The 22,512-nt window shown below is 44.2% G+C and overlaps 1 protein-coding gene and 1 long non-coding RNA gene across 2 annotated transcripts in view; one reads left to right on the top strand and one right to left on the bottom strand.

Annotated features, from left to right (window-relative positions):
• Positions 1–22,512, bottom strand: part of LOC310675278 — a 147,811-nt gene that overhangs the window by 91,502 nt on the left and 33,797 nt on the right. The window lies entirely within an intron of this gene.
• FOXO1 (forkhead box O1) overlaps positions 16,779–22,512 on the top strand; it is a 50,952-nt gene continuing 45,218 nt past the window's right edge. The window contains exon 1 of the mRNA XM_083435354.1: positions 16,779–17,735. Within this exon, the coding sequence (XP_083291480.1) occupies positions 17,178–17,735 (558 nt within the window). The 5' untranslated portion in view covers positions 16,779–17,177. The remainder of the gene's footprint in view (positions 17,736–22,512) is intronic.

The following is a 22,512-nucleotide window of genomic DNA, read 5'->3' as shown; positions in this document are numbered from 1 at the left end:
ATGAGCGCTGCAGCCCCAGAGTCAGCCACGACTTGACCTAATGGTCAGGGGTCCATTTACCTTTTAAAACACCAACCATAAAAAATTCCCTGAACAGAGCTGCTTTCAGATGTCTTCTAAAAGTCAGACAGTTCTTTATTTCCTTGACATCTGCTGGGAGAGCGTTCTACAGGGCGGGCACCACTACTGAGAAGGCCCTCTGCCTGGTTCCCTGCAACCTCACTTCCCGTAGGAAGGGAACAGCCAGAAGGCCCTTGGAGCTGGACCTCAGGGTCCGGGCTGGTAATAATAATAAGAAACACACACACAAACAAATCTGTTCTGATATGGCAGAACCACAGAAAGGATAGACTTAACATGAAAAAGGACAGGTTTTGCATTTCTGCTTTGAAAGTTCAGCTGAGCCATAAATTCACCAGGTAGTCTTGGGCATGCAAGTGTCTCTTGAGCTCAGTGAAACATTTTTTAAAAAAGTCATGGTGAGGACTGTGGAATGAGTGAGATAAGGGGAAACCCAGCCAGATGGGCAGGGTATAAATAATAAATTACTACTACTACTACTACTACTACTACTACTACTACTAATTATTATTATTATTATTGGAGATGCTGTCTACATTGATCAAAGTATCTGTGACACTTTAAATAAACCAAGTGCCCTACTACCAATAATAATAGTACCCAACTGAAATAAATAGGGGTTGGCAGATGTGTTTCTGGTTTATGTTCCTGTGCACTGCCCCCACCTTAAGTTTTGCCTGACTGCACATTTGGTGGCTGCAATTCAGCTAGTGGGAGGTTATTCCAGTGGCGTAGCGTGGGTTGTCAGCACCCGGGGCAAGGCAAGTAATTTGCGCCCCCCCCCCCGCTGCACTGTCCATCCCCCAGATAGTCCCTCGCTCTCTCTCCACACCGCACCGCACGCCTGGCACCCTCCCCTCCACAGTGGGCGGCGACCCGGCGGCTCGGATCGGATTCGCACAGCCAGCACTGCAGTGAGAGAGAGTGAGTGAGCCAGGTAGGGGCAGAGAGCTGCGAGTGCGAGCGCCCCCCCCAGATGTTGCGCCCGGTGCGGCCGCCCCCCCCTGCACCGCCCACGCTACGCCACTGGGTTATTCATCTTGCTTTCCCATGGTTTTAGATCTATGTTTGGCTCTTGTGAACTTTTTAGAGTTCACCGTATGTTTAAATGCATAAAGGCACCGGCCATGTAGAAAACAGGAAGAAAACATCAGTAAAATAAATAAAAGAGCTGTGATGCATCATATAGAATTACTGCTGCAGATTCCCCCTTACAAAGCTGAACAACAATTCAAGTTCTTCCATTAAAAAAAAAGAAATGAACTGGCGTAGTCAGTCACCACATGTACTGTTTCTAGTTTCTTGTTTAAACATTAAAATTATTCCCATCTACAAAGGCACCTTGCACAGGGAGTCCCTTTTTGACTTTCCAGCATGACCAAATAGAAAAACAAATCATGAATGTGCTTCAAAACGTGTTAGGTGGGGTAATACTATAATGAATCTTCTGTGCATCAAAACAGCAACGTGACACCCTGGAAAATGCACATGATATTAATGTTGTGTTCTCTGGCGTTTTCGCCTTTCCATATGGGCGAACCACATGATGCCAACTGTTTTGCAACTCGATCTACCTTTACCTCTTGTGACTACACATGGCACCTCTAAAACAGATGAACCGGGTTTTCTGAATAAAATGTCTTATTCACTATTTATGAAATGCCTTACTGAGTTTCGGTCAAAAGATACTCGGCGTGTTGGAACAGCAAGCGGAAAATAATGTGCTCAAACACTATTCGCGTGGCATTCCCAGAAAGATGCTTTCTGGTGTTTTGATTACCGTGTCCAGATGGCAATGGCTTTCGGCCGAGCTGACTTGATAGGGGTTGGGGGTGAAACCCGTAACCGAGATGTGCTGTGAACCTCTGGAACAAGGTTGTGAAGCTCCCCATTAAAAAAACAACAACCCCAAAACTATTAATAAACCATGCATTTGTTATTGAAATGTATTATTCAATTGGTTTGATGTTGTATGCTAAGAATGATCATGGATGAGATGATTGTGATATGCAATGGGTCAGATAAGTCACGTTACTGATAATTCTCTATGATTTGGCCAGGGGTTTGAGCAGTTCTGACATGACATGATAATAATATGTGCAAGGGGCAAATCCATCCATGGTGCCAAAAAATAAAATAAAATAAAATTCCAAGAATTAATGTGCATCATGAAGATTGACGCATGTCCCTTTTCTGCATCTTTTTGCATGTACTTGTGTAAAGGTAAAGGGACCCCTGACCATTAGGTCCAGTCGTGACCGACTCTGGGGTTGCGGCGCTCATCTTGCTTTATTGGCAGAGGGAGCCAGTGTACAGCTTCCGGGTCATGTGGCCAGCATGACTAAGTCGCTTCTGGTGAACCAGAGCAGCTCACGGAAACACCGTTTACCTTCCCGCCGGAGCGGTACTTGCACTTTGACGTGCTTTCAAACTGCTAGGTTGGCAGGAGCAGGGACAGAGCAACAGGAGCTCACCCTGTCGCGGGGATTCAAACCGCCGACCTTCTGACTGGCAAGTCCTAGGCTCTGTGGTTTAACCCACAGCGCCACCCACGTCCCATTGTACTTGTATACCTGCAGTTTAAATATGTCTACCAAATAAGTATTATAATAAAAGCATTGCAGCAAATCAGTCGCCAGACTGTTAATTGGGGCCAGACAGCCCAAGGATATAAGACCGATTCTGGACTGACTGCATTAGTTACCAACTGGTTTCTGGGCTCAGTTCAAAGTGGTGGTAGTTGGAGTTTGGTCAATATATTGCAAAAAGTGTGCAGAAAGAAACAGGCTGGTTGAAACACTCTACTGGTTGAAAGGATAAAGAAAACGTAAGGTTTATTACTCACAGCAAACAAAGCCATTCTAAGTGTAGGTTTTACATGCAGCCAAGAAGTTAATATTAGCACATGCTAACTCGTTCTTGCACCGGCTTGAGCTGAGTAAATTTGAAGAGGAAGCAGGAAGTAAGTAAACGTCTGAAAGGAAGTAATCTACTTTTCCAACAAGTAGTTACTAAAAGAGAAGGGAAACCTTCCTATCTATCACCCCACACTGATTCAGGTAACTTGAACCTCTCTTGGAGGGTTTTTTTGGGGGGGGGGTAGCAATATTTTGTATGTCGCTTTGGAGACATTTTGTAACAAGCAATGAACAAATATTATAATAATAAGTCACGATGATAATAAGCATGCCACCCCTTTTGACACACTTTTATGCTTTTCGGCAGACTGAAAGCTGTGTATTGCAGACAAAATTGTGCATCTTAGGAGAAATTCGCCCTAAAATGCCAATTTATTTTCACGAGGACTTCTTTAAAGAAATGGCAAACTGATCTGGAAATGTGGATGCCGGAACTTAAAGACTGCAAAAATGAGAAACCGAGAGAAACTGAAATTGTCAGATTTGGCTACCCCTAGCAATGTGTAAGTGTTAAAAGAAAATGTGGTGAAAATGATGTATAGACGGTATATTACACCAGTTAAGTTAGCAAAAATGTATAAAACCAGCAATAAATGTTGGAAATGTAAGGAAAAAGAAGGAACATTTTATCACATGTGGTGGGAATGCAAAAAGATGAAATGCTTCTGGGAGATGATATATAATGAGATGGAAAAAATGTTGAAATATACATTTATAAAGAAACCAGAAGCATTTCTCTTGGGTATGGTTGGAAATGATATAAATACAAAGGAAAGTAAGCTTTTTTCATATGCAGTAACAGCAGCAAGAATACTATTGGCCCAAAAATGGAAGCAAGAAGAATTACCAACGGTGGAAGAATGGAGGATGAAATTAATGGACTATGCAGAACTTGACAAACTAACAGGAAGGATCCAAAACCGGCTGGACCAGAAGTTCACCGAAGACTGGAGTAAATTTACGGACTATTTGAAGAGTATTTATGATGACCAGACGACGTTTGTAGGTTTGCAAGAAGTTATGTGACGAGTATTAATGGAAATATTGTTAAAACGGAAAAGGAGAGAAGACAGGATAAGAGATATAAAGTATTAAGTTAGGAAATGCATAAGAAGTGATGTAAGACGGAGGATTATCAGAAGTGCTGATGGAAGTCCAGTAAGATTGTATTGGTGATAATTTTGTGTGGTACGTTTTATAATTTTGTATGTTAAAAAATAATATATATATTTTTAAAAGCAATGTGTAAGTGTCCACTCTAGGATTAGAAGTAGAAACTGGGCAGGAAACTGTTTGCATGAATCTGCTCCCCCCACCCCCCATAATTTTAACAGCTTCAAACATAATAGCTCAGTCAGCAGCCCATGGGTTGTGGGTTCCTGCGTTTCAGCGGGTTGGACTAAATGACCCTCGTGGTCTCTTCCAAAACTACTATTCTATGATTCTATGACTGTTCTTTAGTCCACTGTTCTTTTGCTATAGTTCTGCCACATTGATCATCCTATCCTTAAACCTCTGTGAAAGTTTTCCATCATCCATGTACTATCTGTTTCGATTCACAGAGCTTGGAATGCTATTCATGTTCTAAAACTGACAACTACCCTTGGTGGATTTCATTTTTAAAGTAACGCATTGCGAAAACACACCAGCTGGTCACCCTTGCTGCTGCTGCTGCTGCTAGTGAAATAAACAAAAGGTTCTGGATCTGATTCATAGTAATCAAAAGATCAGTCCTCAGCTCATTACTATGACCGCTGCAGGAAGAATCACAAGATCACATAGTTCATGGTTCTTCAGGGACACCATTTCAAATTTCACAGTGGGTGGGGCGTGATTCACAGTCGAGTTCAAAGGGCTGTTCTTGGAGACTTTCAAGTAAAAATGGCAAAAAGGCATATAGTAAAATGCTTGGGCGTTTAGTAAAATGCTCTTCTGAGAAATTTGTGCGTTTGTGTCTTGTGATGCCGTCCAAAATTCCAGTAAAGACAGTTGCAGATTATGATTAGGCAATTTATTTTGGAATCCAGAATACTGAAAATGACATTCAGAGTGACCCAGAAAAGGATAAAAGCTGTCAGACTGAGAGTTTCTAATATAAGTTATTACTGTCAGGCATCAGTGGTACAGTGATAAGATAAACTGATGTTTCACTGCCAAGCAGAACAAATGAGAATCCAGAGGTAGTCCGGGTATGTCTGCTTAAAACAGAAAAGTGATTTTGTTATGAGTTTTGTTGTTGTTGTTGTTGTTGTTGTTTAGTCGTTTAGTCGTGTCCGACTCTTCGTGACCCCATGGACCAGAGCACGCCAGGCACTCCTGTCTTCCACTGCCTCCCGCAGTTTGGTCAGACTCATGTTTGTAGCTTCGAGAACACTGTCCAACCATCTCATCCTCTGTCGTCCCCTTCTCCTTGTGCCCTCCATCTTTCCCAACATCAGGGTCTTTTCCAGGGAGTCTTCTCTTCTCATGAGGTGGCCAAAGTATTGGAGCCTCAGCTTCACAATCTGTCCTTCCAGTGAGCACTCAGGGCTGATTTCCTTCAGAATGGATAGGTTTGATCTTCTTGCAGTCCATGGGACTCTCAAGAGTCTCCTCCAGCACCATAATTCAAAAGCATCAATTCTTCGGCGATCAGCCTTCTTGATGGTCCAGCTCTCACTTCCATACATCACTACCGGGAAGTGATTTTTTTAGATTTTTGGGGGGTTTTTAGGCAACTACAATAACAACAAACATAGCTTTAAAAAACTGCTTTGAGGGGTTTATGATGTTCAGCATCCCCATGCTGAAATCTGAAAAGGCATTCCTACAAGAACCAGTTCCCAGAAAGTATAATACAGTTTCAGCACACCATTGTCAGAAGCAATTAAATTATGTGTGGGATAACCAACCTCATATAGCCAACATGCTGAAGTCTAATTAATGCATGAAGGGGTTAAGGCTTAACTAGGTCACACCCTCTCACCTGGGGAGGGAGGTAATCATGCTTGTAAAGAAGTCTGAACTGATTGCTCCAGGTTCAGACCACATGGCTCTTACAAGCCATTTTTCTTGTGTTCCTACACCAATAATTTAGGGACTTTCAAGACTGTAACTATGCCAAGTTCTACTATGTGTGCAGGTTTTTCTGAATGCTGTATGGAAAAGCACCTGAATCTGACCTTTGGAGAGTTTGTAAGTAAACCATTTTAACAGATGTCAAAGAGAAAAACTACTACCAGACTTTTAGAAGACATCTGAAGGCAGCCCTGTTTAGGGAAGCTTTTAATGTTTAATAGACTATTGTATTTTAATATTCTGTTGGAAGCCATCCAGAGTGGCTGGGGAAACCCAGCCAGATGGGCGGGGTATAAATAATAAATTATTATTATTATTAGTCTAACAGCCCATATTTCCATGCTTTACTTTTATGCATATTCTGTAATCTAAAATCTCTGCTGGAGTTCTCTCACCAAAAGAGTACTTCCCCCAAACTTGGATCTTGGAATCCAAGGAATTCGCCTTTTTTGTATGCCTACTGTTTTCCTTGTCAGCAACATTATGTACTGGGTCTGCATGCCAAAGGGATATGTGTGTATGCTCTATACTGAAAATATTTCCATAATTCTCATTAGGTGCAAAAAGTTGCAATCATAAATACACTTCTGCTTTTTGCCATATATTTGTGTGTGTACAGAAAATAAATATATTTAACAGTTTATCATAACATTTAACATGCAATCGTTGGTATCCAATGTTGTACCATTTAGTTGCTTCTAGGAATGGTGTGTTGAAAGTGTTAGTTGACCAGAAATATAGGTGGTCTATGGGTGGAGTGTGTGGGATGGATTAACAAGATTTGATCTTGACTCTGCACCAACCTTTCTCAACCTTGGGTCCCCATATGTTGGACTACAATCCCCATCATTCCTGAGCCCTGCCTCTGCTAGCCAGGGACGATGGGAGTTGTAGTCCAACAATATCTGGGCACCCATGGTTGAGAAAGGCTGCTCTACACTGCCTACAGCAGGCTTCTTCAACCTCGGCCCTCCAGATGTTTTGAGACTACAATTCCCATCATCCTTGACCACTGGTCCTGCTAGCAAGGGATCATGGGAATTGTAGGCCAAAAACATCTGGAGGGCCGAGGTTGAGGAAGCCTGGCCTAGAGATCTCTGCTTCTCTCTGTTAAATCCAGATTCCATTGCATTTCATTATAAACTGCACAGCGATGTTATTGAAGCCAAGCCACACTTTTCTTTGACCTCACAACCTGACCACATTCCTCTTTCTCTGTGTTATGTACTGACGTTCTCACCCTGGGCCAGCAGGGGGATACTGTAGATAGTTTTCACTCAGGTCCACATATGTAAATAAGGGATTGAAAGTGACGTTCAGTGATTGGATAGTTACAGAAAGTTGTTACAGTTGCGTTGTACTGGAGCTCTATATAAGCAGGCTGGCTGAACCCTTCAGTTCAGTTCTGTTCTGGCTTGTGAATAAACAAGAGCTGTTTGAAGAATCGCTGTGTCATCTGAAATGTTCACCCACAACTTAACATTCTGTATGGTAGCGAGGCTGCCCCTTTTGCATTTTGACTCAGCCCTGACTACACAGCGTACAAATCGTACCTTTGTGGGCCACCACATTTGAGAGCTGGGCTTGGAATAGTTTCAGGCCACAGCATAAGTCGTATGAGTCAAGTTTCCTGTCTGTTACCAGCCACTTGGGTGGGTAGCGCAATTGCGTGAAGAGAGGACAGCTGGGCAGGCTTTGCAGTGCAGCACAGCACACACATCTTCTGATATTTCTCAGAACAAACAGATTATACTGTAAAAGAAACTGAGAGGAGGCTCTAATAATGAATTCTTTCGCCACCCCCAATCTGAAAGAGAGTGGCAGAGATCCGTCATGGCCACATCTCCTACAGTTCTCTTATACCTTTCACAACTCTGCTTTAAACCCTGAAGATATTCCACCCGTGTATTAATTTTCTCATTTCTAAGAGATCCAATAACTTAGACTTCTGCTCACAGATATCCAGTGTGAAGAATGCCATTTCAGGTTTCTGATTCTCATTCTGGAACGTTTTTGCCAATATGTGAAAAACAGGCTGTTTTAGGAGCCCTGGTTGTGTGCAGGGCTTTTTTCAGATGGAACTTGCCAGAGGTCAGTTCTGGCACCTCTCAGGTGGGCACCATTGCCATTATAAGAGAACCAGAAAAACAGAACTGGTTGTGTGGTTTTGCTTTACATCTTGAATATCACATAATGTCTAGTATAAGTGCAGCAAAAGAAAAGATTGCACAACTGTATTCTGTGGGCTTCTAGCACATTGTTGGCATGTTCAGTCATAGGTCTGGGCTGTTTGAAGGTGTTGATTCCTTTTGGTTTGATTGAGGTGAGGCAGTTACCACACCTGGGGGCTATTCCCTCTGAAATAAAATGGCCACGCTGGTTTAAACATAGAGGCTGCCACCTTGCTTGTGGCAAGTATTCACTATTGTTAGTATTGTTGTTTGTGTTTTCTGTTTCTTACCTTTTCCAGGCACCCATATTCTTGTACAGAGTTGTCAGACATGCAAACCTTAGCTTTCAAGTGTGATTTCTTCTGGCTAACTTTAAAGTATTGTCCTGCAAGGAGAATGGTTTAAGCACTGTTATTAAATGTGCAAAGGTGGAGTCCCTAATTGAGAAGGAAAGTCTCCAGACTTACCTTATGGCAAGAAACCCATCATAAACCTTCCATCACTAAACTCCTTAACAATTATGGTTTTGGAGCATTGACTACGGGCTGTTCAAACGCTAGGGGTGTGGCTACAACTGTGGCTTCAAGGTGCCCTTTTGCAGCACTTGAGACCACTATTTAGGCCCCAATATGTTTACCTACAAGGGACGCGGGTGCACTGTGGGTTAAACCACAGAGCCTAGGACTTGCCGACCAGAAGGTCGGCGGTCTGAATCCCCGCGGCGGGGTGAGCGCCTGTCTTCCGGTCGCAGCTCCTGCCAACTTGCAGTTTGAAAGCACGTCAAAGTGCAAGTAGATAAATAGGTACCGCTCCGGCAGGAAGGTAAATGGCGTTTCTGTGTGTTGCTCTGGTTCGCCAGAAGCGGCTTAATCATGCTGGCCACATGACCCGGAAGCTGTACACCGGCTGCCTTGGCCAATAAAGCGAGATGAGCACTGCAACCCCAGAGTCGGTCACGACTGGACCTAATGGTCAGGGGTCCCTTTACCTTTATGTTTACCTATATGCTCTTGTTTATGGGTCCTTATGAGACAAGCAACTTACTCTAGCCATATATTAATCTCCTAATTTACACAAAAAGTATTTTCTCTCTCAGTTGTTGGACAATTTCAAACTGAGGCAACTGTTAGCCGCTGGTTGCTTGAATTAAACTATGAACTCTGTTTTGGACAGAAGCTATGTTGTTTTTTAGTTGTTTAGTTGTGTCTGACTCTTCGTGACCCCAAGGACCAGAGCACGCCAGGCACTCCTGTCTTCCACTGCCTCCCGCAGTTTGGTCAAACTCATGCTGGTAGCTTCGAGAACACTGTCCTACCATCTCGTCCTGTCGTCCCCTTCTCCTTGTGCCCTCCATCTTTCCCAACATCAGGGTCTTTTTCAGGGAGCCTTCTCTTCTCATGAGGTGGCTAAAGTATTGGAATCTCAGCTTCAGGATCTGTCCTTCTAGTGAGCACCGAGGGCTGATTTCCTTAAGAATGGAGGGGTTTGATCTTATTGCAGTCCATGGGACTCTCAAGAGTCTCCTCCAGCACCATAATTCAGAAGCACCAATTCTTTGGTGATCAGCCTTCTTTATGGAAGAAGCTATAGACCAAGTCAAAGAGAGACTGATTTAGGTATAGAAATTAGTGAAGAGCAACGGAATGCTATGTGACATGGAAAACTATTTTTCTCTGCCTCTACTTTATTAAGAGAGTGAGTTACTAGAATAGAATCATAGAGTTGGAAGAGACCACAAGGGCCATCGAGTCCAACCCCCTGCCAAGCAGGAAAAAGATGATGTAAAGATGGTGTCTGATTCCAGTTCAGATGAATTAGATAAACGATACTCTGCTGAAGGAGACGTAGTGAGAGAAGCATTTTTCTTCACACGTGGTGGAACTGCCCTCAAGTTAACCCTTATTGGTTTCAAGTGTTCCGGACCTTATCTAACATTACTCGGCAATCTGTCTTTTATCTATCATTGAGGATGTGAGCAACAAACTCATACACAGATATCTGCTTTCATTTTTCTTCGCATATGCCAGACATGAAATTGCTAAAAATTAGAAGGGAGCTTGAAGATTCTTCATATCTTTAATTTAATATAATTTCAAATATATCTTAAGCAGAAAGGCTTACATAACCAAACATTCTCCAGAAAAGTTTAATCAAGCAGGATTTATTTGTAGATGTTTGTTGTATTCACAACAAGTTGTACCAATCCACATACTCTACCTGTTTGGCAGGTCAGATTTAGGAGACCTGCCATTGAATTAAACCACCTGTAATGTTCTTGATAAGGGACGTGGGTGGCGCTGTGGGTTAAACCACAGAGCCTAGGGCTTGCTGATCAGAAGGTCAGCGGTTTGAATCCCCGCAACAGGGTGAGCCCCCTTTGCGTGGTCCCTGCTCCTGCCAACCTAGCAGTCGAAAGCACGTCAAAGTGCAAGTAGATAAATAGGTACCGCTCCAGCGGGAAGGTGAACAGTGTTTCCGTGCGCTGCTCTGGTTTGCCAGAAGCGGCTTAGTCATGCTGGCCATGTGACCCGGAAGCTGTACACCGGCTCCCTCAGCCAATAAAGCGAGATGAGCGCCGCAACCCCAGAGTTGTCCGCAACTGGACCTAACGGTCAGGGGTCCCTTTACCTTTAATGTTCTTGATATGTAGGATGAGACATTTTGCCATGCATTCTTCGCCTTGACTTCTGGGATATTGTTTATTATTAATCAACTGCTTTCTTCGTTCTAGCATTGTTAAAAAAAGAAGCAAACCTTTCATGCCACTTAGTTTTTATGATGCTGGGGTATTTTTGGGGGGTGTCGGTGGTGGCATCTCCCTCCTGAGGGTTTTCCCCTGTAGATGTTTCTGCAGGGCCAGCCATATGATTAGACAGAGTGAGGTGGCTGCTCCAGATTATAGATGCTGGAGAGCTGGGACTGGAAGTGACCTGTTTAAGGACAGAACTCTGTATGCGCCACCTGGTATACATTTCACCCCCTTTCCTAGCTTGCATCTCACAGGTGCAGTAAAGGTCACTGTCCTGTTGTCAGTGAGGAAGTTAAGATTTGACTGCCATTTTAGTTGGCTTTTGTACATGGAATGGAGACGGATGACCTACTGTCATTTGCCTCAGGCGGCAACATTTATTGGGCCGGTCTTTCCGTTTGGAAGCCCACCAGGCTATAAACAGCCCAGGCCTGTTCTTCTACTTGCTTTCCCCTGCAAAAGATGGCAAAACACAGCAGGAAAAGCCCCGCTGCCCTTCAGCAAGGTTGGAGCTTGTCTCCTGTTATGTACTGAGTTGAATAGGATCCAAAATGCAGCAGTCTGATTGGTCCTAGAACAATAGGATCCAAAATGCAGCAGTCTGATTGGTCCTAGAACAATAGGATCCAAAATGCAGCAGTCTGATTGGTCCTAGAACAATGCAGCAAGATGATTGGTCTGCGGGAGCTACCCAATCCAGCTCCAGATGGAAGTGAATCCACAACCTGATTGGCCTACAGGAGAATTCCGGAATTAGCCAATCAGGTGCAGCCCATTGTGTAAATAATGTATATAAAGCAGATACTTTGAGGAGACTTTCATTCCTCCTCACCACTATGAGCTGAATAAAGAGCATGAAATCCACTTTCGGCTCTGAGTATATTTCACTCCCATTGTGAGTAGACAGCAACTGGAGAATATAAATCCCCACTCCACCAGATATTTAGAAATAACGGCAGCCTGTCGTCTTGGCCACCTTCTCCCCCTTTCAGAAGACTGTCTTTAAAGAAGTGAAGCAGGGTGATTTAAAGGTTCGCAAAAGGATCTTGCAGGCTGTTGGCTCTCACATATGAAACAGATAAATGCCTGCTGGGACCACCACAGGAATTCCACTTGGAAAGTTAGGAGAGCTGTGGTAGAGCTTGCTTACATTTATGTGCACATCATATGCTTACTTTGGTACCCAAAGACTCCTCCTTGTACTTTGGTTTGAATAACAATATTCTGCAGCAAGGGAAATATAGTAGTATTTCTCTCAACAGGCGAAAGGTCCACTGCTGATAGAGGGTAACACCCTGTGCTGAGGTTGTATTGAAGTATTTCTTAGCTAAGGATAAATAGTCTTAGACAAAGAGTGAGGAAAAGGCTACCTTGTCCTCTTTAAAGGGAGATAAATGGTGGGCTGGAGACGAAGAGGCCAAAAGAACTAGCATTCTCTGCAGGTGTTTTGTTTAATTCCTTACAAATACCAAAGTCACAGTACCTTTTTTCACCCTTCAGAGTGAAATTTTATGAGGAGCCACTTCCATTCCTTCAAGTCATTCACATTATGTTGAATGATACAGTTGTACCTCAGGTTAAGAACTTAATTGTTCCTGAGGTACCGCTTTAGCTAATGGGGCCTCCCGCTGCACGATTTCCGTTCTCATCCTGAAGCAAAGTTCTTAACCTGAGGTACTATTTCTGGGTTAGCAGAGTCTGTAACCTGAAGCGCCTGTAACCCGAGGTACCACTGTACTGTTAATAGCTTAGTGAAGAAGAAGAAGAAATGAAACCTTTATGACTGTGCAAAAGTTGTAGAAACACAATCTGGCGACATGCCTGAATTTAAGGCAGTCAGTATTAGGCCATTAGTTAAGTTCACAAAGGGACGCGGGTGGCGCTGTGGTCTAAACCATTGAGCCTCTTGGGCTTGCAGATCAGAAGGTCGGCGGTTCGAATCCCCACACCGGGGCGAGCGCCCATTGCTTGGTCCCAGCTCCTGCCAACCTAGCCGTTCAAAAGCATGCCAAAAAGTGCAAGTAGATAAATAGGTACCACTCTGGCGGGAAGGTAAATGGCTTTTGCATGCGCTGTTCTGGTTCGCCAGAAGCGGCTTAGTCATGCTGGCCACATGACCCTGAAAAACTGTCTGCAGAAAAACACCAGCTCCCTCAGCCTGTAAAGCGAGATGAGCACTGCAACCCCAGAGTCGTCTGCAGCTGGACTTAACTGTCAGAGGTCCTTTATCTTTTCCTTTTAAGTTCACAAATGTTTAGGGCAAAAAGAGCACTGCCCCATCAACTTCAGTCTGCCCTGCTGCCTGCCCTCTTACAACCGGTCCAGAGGGTGGCAGTGCCTGCTAGCTCCCTCCTAATGACTCTCAGTGTTGTGTTGTTGCAGAATTCAGCAGGGAGGAGGATGGGGACAAAACTGGAATTAGTTGGCTGCTCCCATAATTGGTGCTGGCTACACCTGCTTTGACAATCCTAGACAGCATCTTAAAAAGCAGAAACATCAACTTGCCAACAAAGGTCTATATAGTTAAAGCTATGGTTTTCCCAGTAGTGATGTATGGAAGTGAGAGCTGGACCATAAAGAAGGCTGATGGCCGAAGAATTGATGCTTTTGAATTATGGTGCTGGAGGAGACTCTTGAGAGCCCCATGGACTGCAAGAAGATCAAACCTCTCCATTCTGAAGGAAATCAGCCCTGAGTGCTCACTGGAAGGACAGATCCTGAAGCTGAGGCTCCAATACTTTGGCCACCTCATGAGAAGAGACGCCTCCCTGGAAAAGACCCTGATGTTGGGAAAGATGGAGGGCACAGGGAGAAGGGGACGACAGAGAACGAGATGGTTGGACAGGGTTCTTGAAGCTACCAGTATGAGTTTGACCAAACTGCGGGAGGCAGTGGAAGACAGGAGTGCCTGGCGTGCTCTGGTCCAGGGGGTCACAAAGAGTTAGACATAACTATACGACTAAACAACAACAACACCTGCTTCTGTATTACAGTCCCAATGTGGGCAGCATGTAGATACATAGGGCAAGGGGGTCTGGAAGATTGTGTTGGACATCTGGCAATAAGCCATTGGGAAGTGACCCTAGCTGTGGAACGGCTTGTCTTTACATGAGAGGAAGACTCTGTCTTGCTGTTTTCCATGCAGGATAAAAGACATAATTGGCAGGCATTTGGTTTGTTTACAGCACAATCATATACGTATCTGCTCAGAAGCAAGTTCATGGGGGCTTTTACCCAGGAAAATGGTTACAGGATTGCAGAGTTAATAATTTGGGGGCTGTTTATATAGTTGTTGCTTTTTTTATTACAGTGGTACCTCGGGTTACATACACTTCAGGTTACATACGCTTCAGGTTACAGACTCCGCTAACCCAGAAATAGTACCTCGGGTTAAGAACTTTGCTTCAGGATGAGAACAGAAATCGGGCTCTGGCAGCAGTGGGAGGCCCCATTAGCTAAAGTGGTGCTTCAGGTTAAGAACAGTTTCAGGTTAAGAACAGACATCCAGAACGAATTAAGTTCTTAACCCGCGGTACCACTGTATTGTGTGCTTTTTGAGTGTTGTATGCCACTTTGAATGTCGGGAAAGCTGCCGATAAATGTTTTAGACAAAGAAATAAAAAAGTTTTCAGGTGCAGGCTGTCTGCACCAGAATTGTTCTGTCTCCTGTTTGCTTGACGCCATCTGACAGAGAGGACATCTGTATGCCAGCAGCTGTAAACTCAGGAATGTTTTAATACCCAACCAGGTTCCAGTTGCCTGCCAATTTCCAAGAGAGGACCACCAAAATGATCTAGCCCAACTCTGCTAATAGTTTCAGTATCAAATAAGTGGTTCCATCCCCAAGCCACTGAACACGTAACATTCAGGGGGACATGCTTCCATTAACTGTTCAATCGATGCCATTTAAAATACTAGATTTCTCCCCTGCCTCCCTATTTATTCAGCACATACAGCAACTTTATAAGCTTGGAACCAGGGAACTGCCATTCTTTTATGTAAACTTGTGTGTGTTTTTTTCCTTTGTGGAAAGTGAGACAATGGCAACACAACCTGCTGCACTGTTAACCTGAGTTCAATGGTTATTGCATCCTGCTAAGTGTGCATAGCCTTACATTTATATGGTGGAACACTCATAATTCCTTTTTAAAAATGAAGCAAGGGGAAGAAAATATAGTTGAAATCTTTACACAACCATGAAGCTCACTAGGCCAGTTGTCTATTTCTCTCTCAGCCTAACCTGTCACACAGGGTTACTGTGAGCCAGTTACATCCACTGCTGGAAGATCGCAATCTTCCTGCTGTCATTCTCACCTTGACCTCTGATACTATTGTAATGTGCGCTCAGGGAGGTTGTGAAGACGGTCTGGAAACTTCAGCGAGTGGAAAATGTGGTCACTCACCAAATGAGGTGAGGCAGGTGGTTGCTAGGGAGCGGGGCCTTTTCAGTGGTGGCACCTCAGCTGTGAAAAGCCCTCCCCAGAGAGGGTTGTATAGCACTCAGATTGCAGACTTTGGGGCCTAGTTAAAGAGCTTAAAAAAAAAATTCCCCCTTCTTATTTTTAGTTACATGTTTTTAGTGTGCTTTTAGTTCGTTTGCAATGGTTGTGTTGGTTGCACTGTTAATTGTTAATAATGTTTTAGAAAAATAGAATCATAGAGTTGGAAGGAAAAATGAGGGTCCTCTAAGCCAACCCCCTGCAATGCAGGAATCTGAAAACACGTTCCCCCATCCAATTTGAAACCAAACTGGACCTTGCTTAGCTTTGCAAGTGTGCCAGCAGTTTTATTTCACTATATGTCCAGGACAAGGCTTTTTCCCACAGCTGGAACGCACCAGAACATAGTTCCGGCACCTCAGGTGGGCGCCACTGCCATTCTAAGAGAACGAGAGAGGTGTTTACGGTGAATTCCGGCACCTCTTTCTCTAGAAAAACAGCACTGGTCAAGAGCAGTGTGGTATAATGGTTAGGGTCAAGCTGAGACCTGGGGTCCAATCCCTACGTGGCCATGCTCACTAGGTGACAAAGGGCTGTTCATGGCCTCTCCGCCGTGCCTACCTCACAAGGTTGTTCTTAGGATTAAATGGGGGGGGGGGGGTAAACTATGCACACCACCTGAAAGGTGGAATATAAATACAATAAACAAGTAAAGTAAAAATAGATTTATTTATACCATCTGTAAACTACCCAAAGCCAGACGTTGGGTAAGGAGGAGGAGTATCAGGAAGAATGGACTAAATTTAATGATTATTTAGTTAAATATGTCAAGTTAAATTAATGGGAAACAGCTTGCAGATACTTAATTGGCTTAGGATTTTATATAAGTTAAGTGATGAATTAATATGTTTAATTTCATAATGTGAAGATCTAAGGATTATAAATTTTATAAGAACTGTGATTTGGAAACCCGTTAAAAGGCTATGCATTGAAATTCAACCAAAGGGAAGCGAGGAAGTCACTTAACAATGTTAATAAGTGCAATTTTAATAAGGTTATGAGTTTGTTTATAATTTTGTGAAAACCAATAAAAATTTCTTTTTGGGGGGGGAAGTCAGACGTGGGTAAACACAAGTACAAACGAACCACAGGTAACTGAAGTCGGGGACCCCGCCCTGGCGCACCTTCTTCCCCGGCTAGGCGTGCCCTGCCCCGGGATTCCGCGGCGCCCTCCGCCCTCTCGCATCCTGCCTGCCGAAACCTCGCTCGCTTCCACGGCCGCAGCAACCACATCCTAACCCCACCGCCTCTCCCTCACACGCTACCGACGTTAGCGCACACACGTGTACTGTGTAGGAAAGCGACACCCGACGGAGCAGCGGCAAGAAAGCAAGCAGGCGGGCCTTGCCCGGTTTGGTTCCCCGGCCATCGCGGGCGCCTCTCTCCGCCCTTCCCCTCAGCCAAACCGACCGGCGCTTCCCCTCCCGGGAGCGGGAAAGCGCTGGCCCGCCCGGCCTCCCTCAGGCTCCGCCTCAGAGCAGCGCCTCCAGGGGCGTTTCGGGCCGCCCTCGAGGCCGCGTCCCTCGCCTCGGGGCAAAAGGGGCGGCCCCAGGAGTGAGGGCGCTTGTTGTGTCAGAGAGGCGAGCGCGGCTTCTGAGGGAGCTGCTTTTTTCCCCCGCGGAGGCGCAACAGGAGGCCGAGCGAGGGAAGACGCAACTGTACCTCTCCTGCTTCTCCGCCGTCGCCTCCTTCGTTTCCCGCCATGGCCGAGGCTCCTCAGCCCGTGGAGACGGACCCCGACTTCCAGCCGCTGCCTCGCCCGCGCTCCTGCACTTGGCCGCTGCCCCGCCCGGAGCTCGCGCCGCCCAGCCCGGGGCAGACCCCGGCTCCCACCCCGGCCAGGGCCGCTTCTCCGCCCCGCTGCGGGAGGGTGGCCGCGGCCCTGTGCGCCTCGCCCGGAGGAGACCTGCTCAGCCTGCTGGAGGCTGGCGGCGGAGAGGGCTTTGAGGCGGCCGCTGCCGCCGCCGCCGACCTAGGCACCCCGGGAGGCTGCCTCTGCGGGGACTTCCCGTGCCTCCAGCACCAGCAGCAGCAGCAGCCGCCGTCGGGCCCGGCCTTGGCCTCGGCGTCGGGGCCCCGCAAGAGCAGCTCGTCCCGGCGCAACGCCTGGGGCAACTTGTCCTACGCGGACCTCATCACCAAGGCCATCGAGAGCGCCCCGGAGAAGCGGCTCACGCTGTCCCAGATCTACGAGTGGATGGTCAAGAACGTGCCCTACTTCAAGGACAAGGGCGACAGCAACAGCTCCGCCGGGTGGAAGGTCAGCAGGCGCGCGCGGCGGGGGGAAGAACGGGGCGGTTTTATTTTATTTTTGCAAAAAAAAAGTTTGCAAAGTTTGCTTTGGCGTGCATGCAAGGGAAAGTGGCCGGGCTCTGCAAGCTCTGCCTCCCTCCTCAACGGCCCGCGTTGATAGGGCAGCAAAGGGGAGGGTGAAGGTGAAGGGATTGCGGCAGGGTTTTGCCTCCCCTTTTCCTCGCCACCCCAGCAGACCCGGGAGTTGCCGGCTGGTCCGCCTGCGTCGCCTTTTCCCTCTGCGCCACTTGCATCCCGACGCTTAGGGCATGCCCAGGCCGAGGGGGTTTGGTTTGCCCGTGTTTTTGATCTCTGTTCTGAACCCCCCTGGCTCTGGGACGTGGGAGAATGCTAAGCACTCGGTGTATCCGAGTAGACGGCCGGTCCCCAGATAGTTCTGTGCCTTCCTGCCTTTGTCAAAGTTGGTCGAGCTGGATGTGTAACTCGGCGCACAGCTGGCTGCAAGTTCGAGCTGTGTCATTTCCTCTGGCAGATTTGAGAGGCCCTTAAAAGTGACGGTGATTCGATCCTACTTAGGGTCGAGTTTGGGGAGGCAGCTTATTGCTCTGTTTAGGCTAAAGCCATAGATAGCAGATTGAATGTGTGGTGTGTGAACAAATTCGAGGTTGGCACCCTGCTTTTGATTGATTTATTATAACTCTGTGCTGCTTTTCATTCAGATGAACACCAAAGCGGCTTCCAAACAACAACAACATAATAGAACATCACAAATACAGCATAAAGCATATAGAATAATTAACAAATCATCGGTAAAACAATTGCAATCTATAAAAAGCTGTTAACAAAACTAAAGCTAAACATCAAAATTAAAGCAAAAGTTATAGCACATGATTAACAAATCAGTACGGCATTTATAATCTATAAAACAATATTAACAGGGTTAATAATACAGCAACCAAAAGATCAACTAAGTACTGCTTATGTTATATATAAACACTCTCCACACCCACATTATTAAGTTGGTCTCAGCATATGCTCCTTTCCTGAATTCTGTTCTGATGGTAATGCCAAGAAATGCATGTTAATTTCTGCACAGCTAGCTTTGAGAGACTACATAGTAGTATAAATGAATAGAACAATTTCTGTCTGAAAAAATCTAAACTTACTTTACTAAGGAAACAGTTGCCACACACTCATTTACTAATACAGTAATGTATCTCTGTGTAGATATCCCCTGGTATAAAGTAAAACATGTTGGGATACTTAACCTTTTAATCTTCCTTACAGAGGAAGTTGCTGATTTATTTTGTGGCTGGATAGCATCTGTTGGACCCTGAAATGCTCATTGGCTAGTGAGGGATCTATTAAGGGGTTTCTTAGGGAAAATATTTTTCAACAGAGCACAGGTAGTTAAGTGGTTTTCTCTGGCATTTATTTATTGCCAAAATAGGACAATCTAAATTAATACACTAAGCAAAATTACTGGAGATTGGCAATAGATGTCAGATAACTGTAAACAAAAAAGGAGGCATACAACTGACCCAATATGCTAAGGATAAGGAATTGACAATCTCTCTGCCAATCTGATCTTTGGTTGTGCTGTGTGATCCTTTCACTTTCCAACCCCAGAAGAAAAGGAGGAATGTGAGTAAGCTGCGTTTTGGGCAATGAGATTTGGTAGCATTTCATTTGGAAGAGGGAAATGGAAGTATTGGCCTTTCCACCCCCTCCCCCACTCTTTCAGAGGGAAAAACAAAACCCTAGTTGCTAATGAGGTGCTTTTCACTTGGTACCCCACATATGAAATCAATTCTTGGCTGAGTTAATGCCATGACTGTTTAGCCGTGTGTTAGCTAAGTTGTAGAAATCAAGTTTCCATTTTCAGATAAGCTAACTGCGTATGATGTACATCTTTTTCTGTTGAAAAAGGTTGGACTGTAACTCCAGCAACAGTACTTAGAAATACAATAAATCCTGCCGAAGATTTTCTGTTTCAGTAAGAGGGAATAGGGAAGCTTTGAGAGAGTTCACAAGCGGATATTCAGTGGTCAATATTAAGCTACATATATCAACACTTCTGTGGTTTAATTTTTTTATGTGCCGAGCCCCGAATTTAATTTATTCATCTGTTATTTACCTTATATGATCACATAACAACGCTGCATGTATTTGATAGCCAGGTTGGTACATATGAATTTTCCCTTGTGGAAAAAATAGTTTTTACTGGCTCAGGATAAAATGTAGGTGTTTACCCAGGTAAATACTGTCATATGGTAAAGCTAAGCAAGGCATTTGCTGCTGATTGCTACATAAGTCAGTGCTTCCTGTGCTGGTAGACTAATTAGGCACAAGTAATGGCCACACACTTTATTGATGCCAAGCTAAAGCTAGACTTTGGCTGATTCTACACAATTTGCATTCTGCCATTTTCATCCTTGATGTGAAACCTGCCTTTGACATATTGTTGCAGTATACAGACTTAGAAATAATGATGCATTCAAAATAAAAGAAAGATTGATTTGTGGCTTCTCTTGGGAGCTTCTCTCTAGGAGCTTTAAATGCCTGTTTATTTTAATGAAAAATGGGAGTCTTAGGAAGCTATGCAACTTTACTAGGCGGATACAAAAATACTTTGTAGTTTTTCTATTGCTTACAAGCATAATGAACCTCCTACTAACTTAATTCACAGGAGCTCTGCTTGATGCTAACCTCTAAGATACAGTGCACGTGTTTGCATGATCATAAACAGCAATTGTTTTCTACACTGATATGCACTTTTCCCCCCAAATTTTTTTATTGATTTTCCACATTTATAACAAATATAACATATAAAAGACACAAAACAAAACACATTACAATACTAAAAGAAAAAAGAAGGAAAAATAAAAACACTTCTAAAATCCAAATTAACTTTCATTGTTATCTGACTTCCTCAAATCCCCCTTAACTGAATTGCATTGTGACTCCTTTGTAAGAGTTTTCCAAGATCATCTTTCTAATAAAATTAACTCCTTCAATTTACTATCTTCATCTCTTTTCTTATTGGCTTAAGTCCATATTACTATACAACATTCTTATTCTAACCCTAGGCCTATTTGATACTTTCGGTACCTTCTAATTATCTTATATTACAATATTTAACTAGATAATCTTTAAATTTCTTCCTACACTGATATGCTTTCAGCAAAGTAGATGTCCTTAAGCTTTGTAGTATTGTCTCATATTTGACCTGGAGGACTCATTGAGATGGTTGCATTCCTTAATAAGTCAGAGTAGAATTTGCCCCTTTTATGATTTTTGATTAGTCATGTACTGGATTGCTTTTCTAATGAGAGCACTGCCCTATCGCTTCCATCAGTTGCTTGCAGTTTTATTGTATCACCTGTGGTGTCATCAGTTGAACTTGCCTCGGTTATTTTTCTATTGATGGCAGGTGCCCCCCATACCATCTGCCTTATATGCCTTTAAGCTGGCACCAACCCATAACTTAACGTGACCCCCCCCCCCCGGAAGTTAACATTTTAAATTGCATTTGTTTTAGATTTCTATTAAGCAGCTCCCCACAATTATTTTAAGAAGATTTTGTATACAGTGGTACCTTGGGTTACATACGCTTCAGGTTACATACGCTTCAGGTTACAGACTCCGCTAACCCAGAAATAGTGCTTCAGGTTAAGAACAGAAATCTTGCTCCAGCTGCGTAGCAGCAGCAGGAGGCCCCATTAGCTAAAGTGGTGCTTCAGGTTAAGAACAGTTTCAGGTTAAGAACGGACTTCCGGAACGAATTAAGTACTTAACCCGAGGTAGCACTGTACTTTTTTGTTAAGTTCTGCAGTTGTAAAGGGAGGTGAAGAAAGGAATGCTAAAACACATTTGGTTATACAGTATATTTTGTGGCATCTTAAAAAGTTAATACAGTGGTACCTCGGGTTAAGTACTTAATTCGTTCTGGAGGTTCGTTCTTAACCTGAAACTGTTCTTAACTTGAAGCACCACTTTAGCTAATGGGGCTTCCTGCTGCCTCCGTGCCGCCAGAGCACGATTTCTGTTCTCATCCTGAAGCAAAGTTCTTAACCCCAGGTACTATTTCTGGGTTAGCGGAGTCTGTAACCTGAAGCGTCTGTAACCCGAAGCATATGTAACCCGAGGTACCACTGTAGATGGGATAAGCTTCTGTGGTCCAGAGCCCAAAAACAGTAACACATCCCAATGAGAACTGTTTGCTTATACTGTCATACTGTTTGTGAATTATCTGCACCAGTTGAATCTTGTCAGGAAGTACAGTGATTGAAATCTGTATAGTACTTTTGGTGATTTTACTTACTAAATCTAGTCTTAGTGATCCTATGCTCTTGTGTATCTGAAGAAGTGTGCATGCTTATACCCAGAGCTAACTTACCGTAGTTGGTCTCTAAGGTGCTACTGGACAATTTTTTAAATTTATTATGTCTTTTACCATTAGTCAAAAACAATTATCCATTCCTAGTGGCATTTATGTGAATTCTGGTTAAGTAAATCCTAGTAATCTAGTTTTACTTGTTTCTCTGGACGGAAAAATGAGGCAGGATTATAACTGGTTGCCAAAACAGGAATATCAATATCTGAATATTAGTTTTAGGTATTTCATATTTTTTTCCTCTAAATAGAAGGGAGGTTGTGCAATAAAATTGGTTACTCTCCAGTAATGAGGGCTCCTGACATCACCCTTAAGGAATTGATTCTGTTGCCCAAAAATTTCCATTTTCTCAGTGTTTAGTGGACAATATGATCCTCCCCTCCCCACA

This window comes from Podarcis tiliguerta (assembly GCF_965153285.1).
Source record: "Podarcis tiliguerta genome assembly, chromosome: 3".
NCBI classification, from domain to species: Eukaryota; Metazoa; Chordata; class Lepidosauria; order Squamata; family Lacertidae; genus Podarcis; species Podarcis tiliguerta.
Note: the sequence above shows the minus strand (reverse complement) of the source record. Positions and strands in the feature narration are given on the sequence as shown.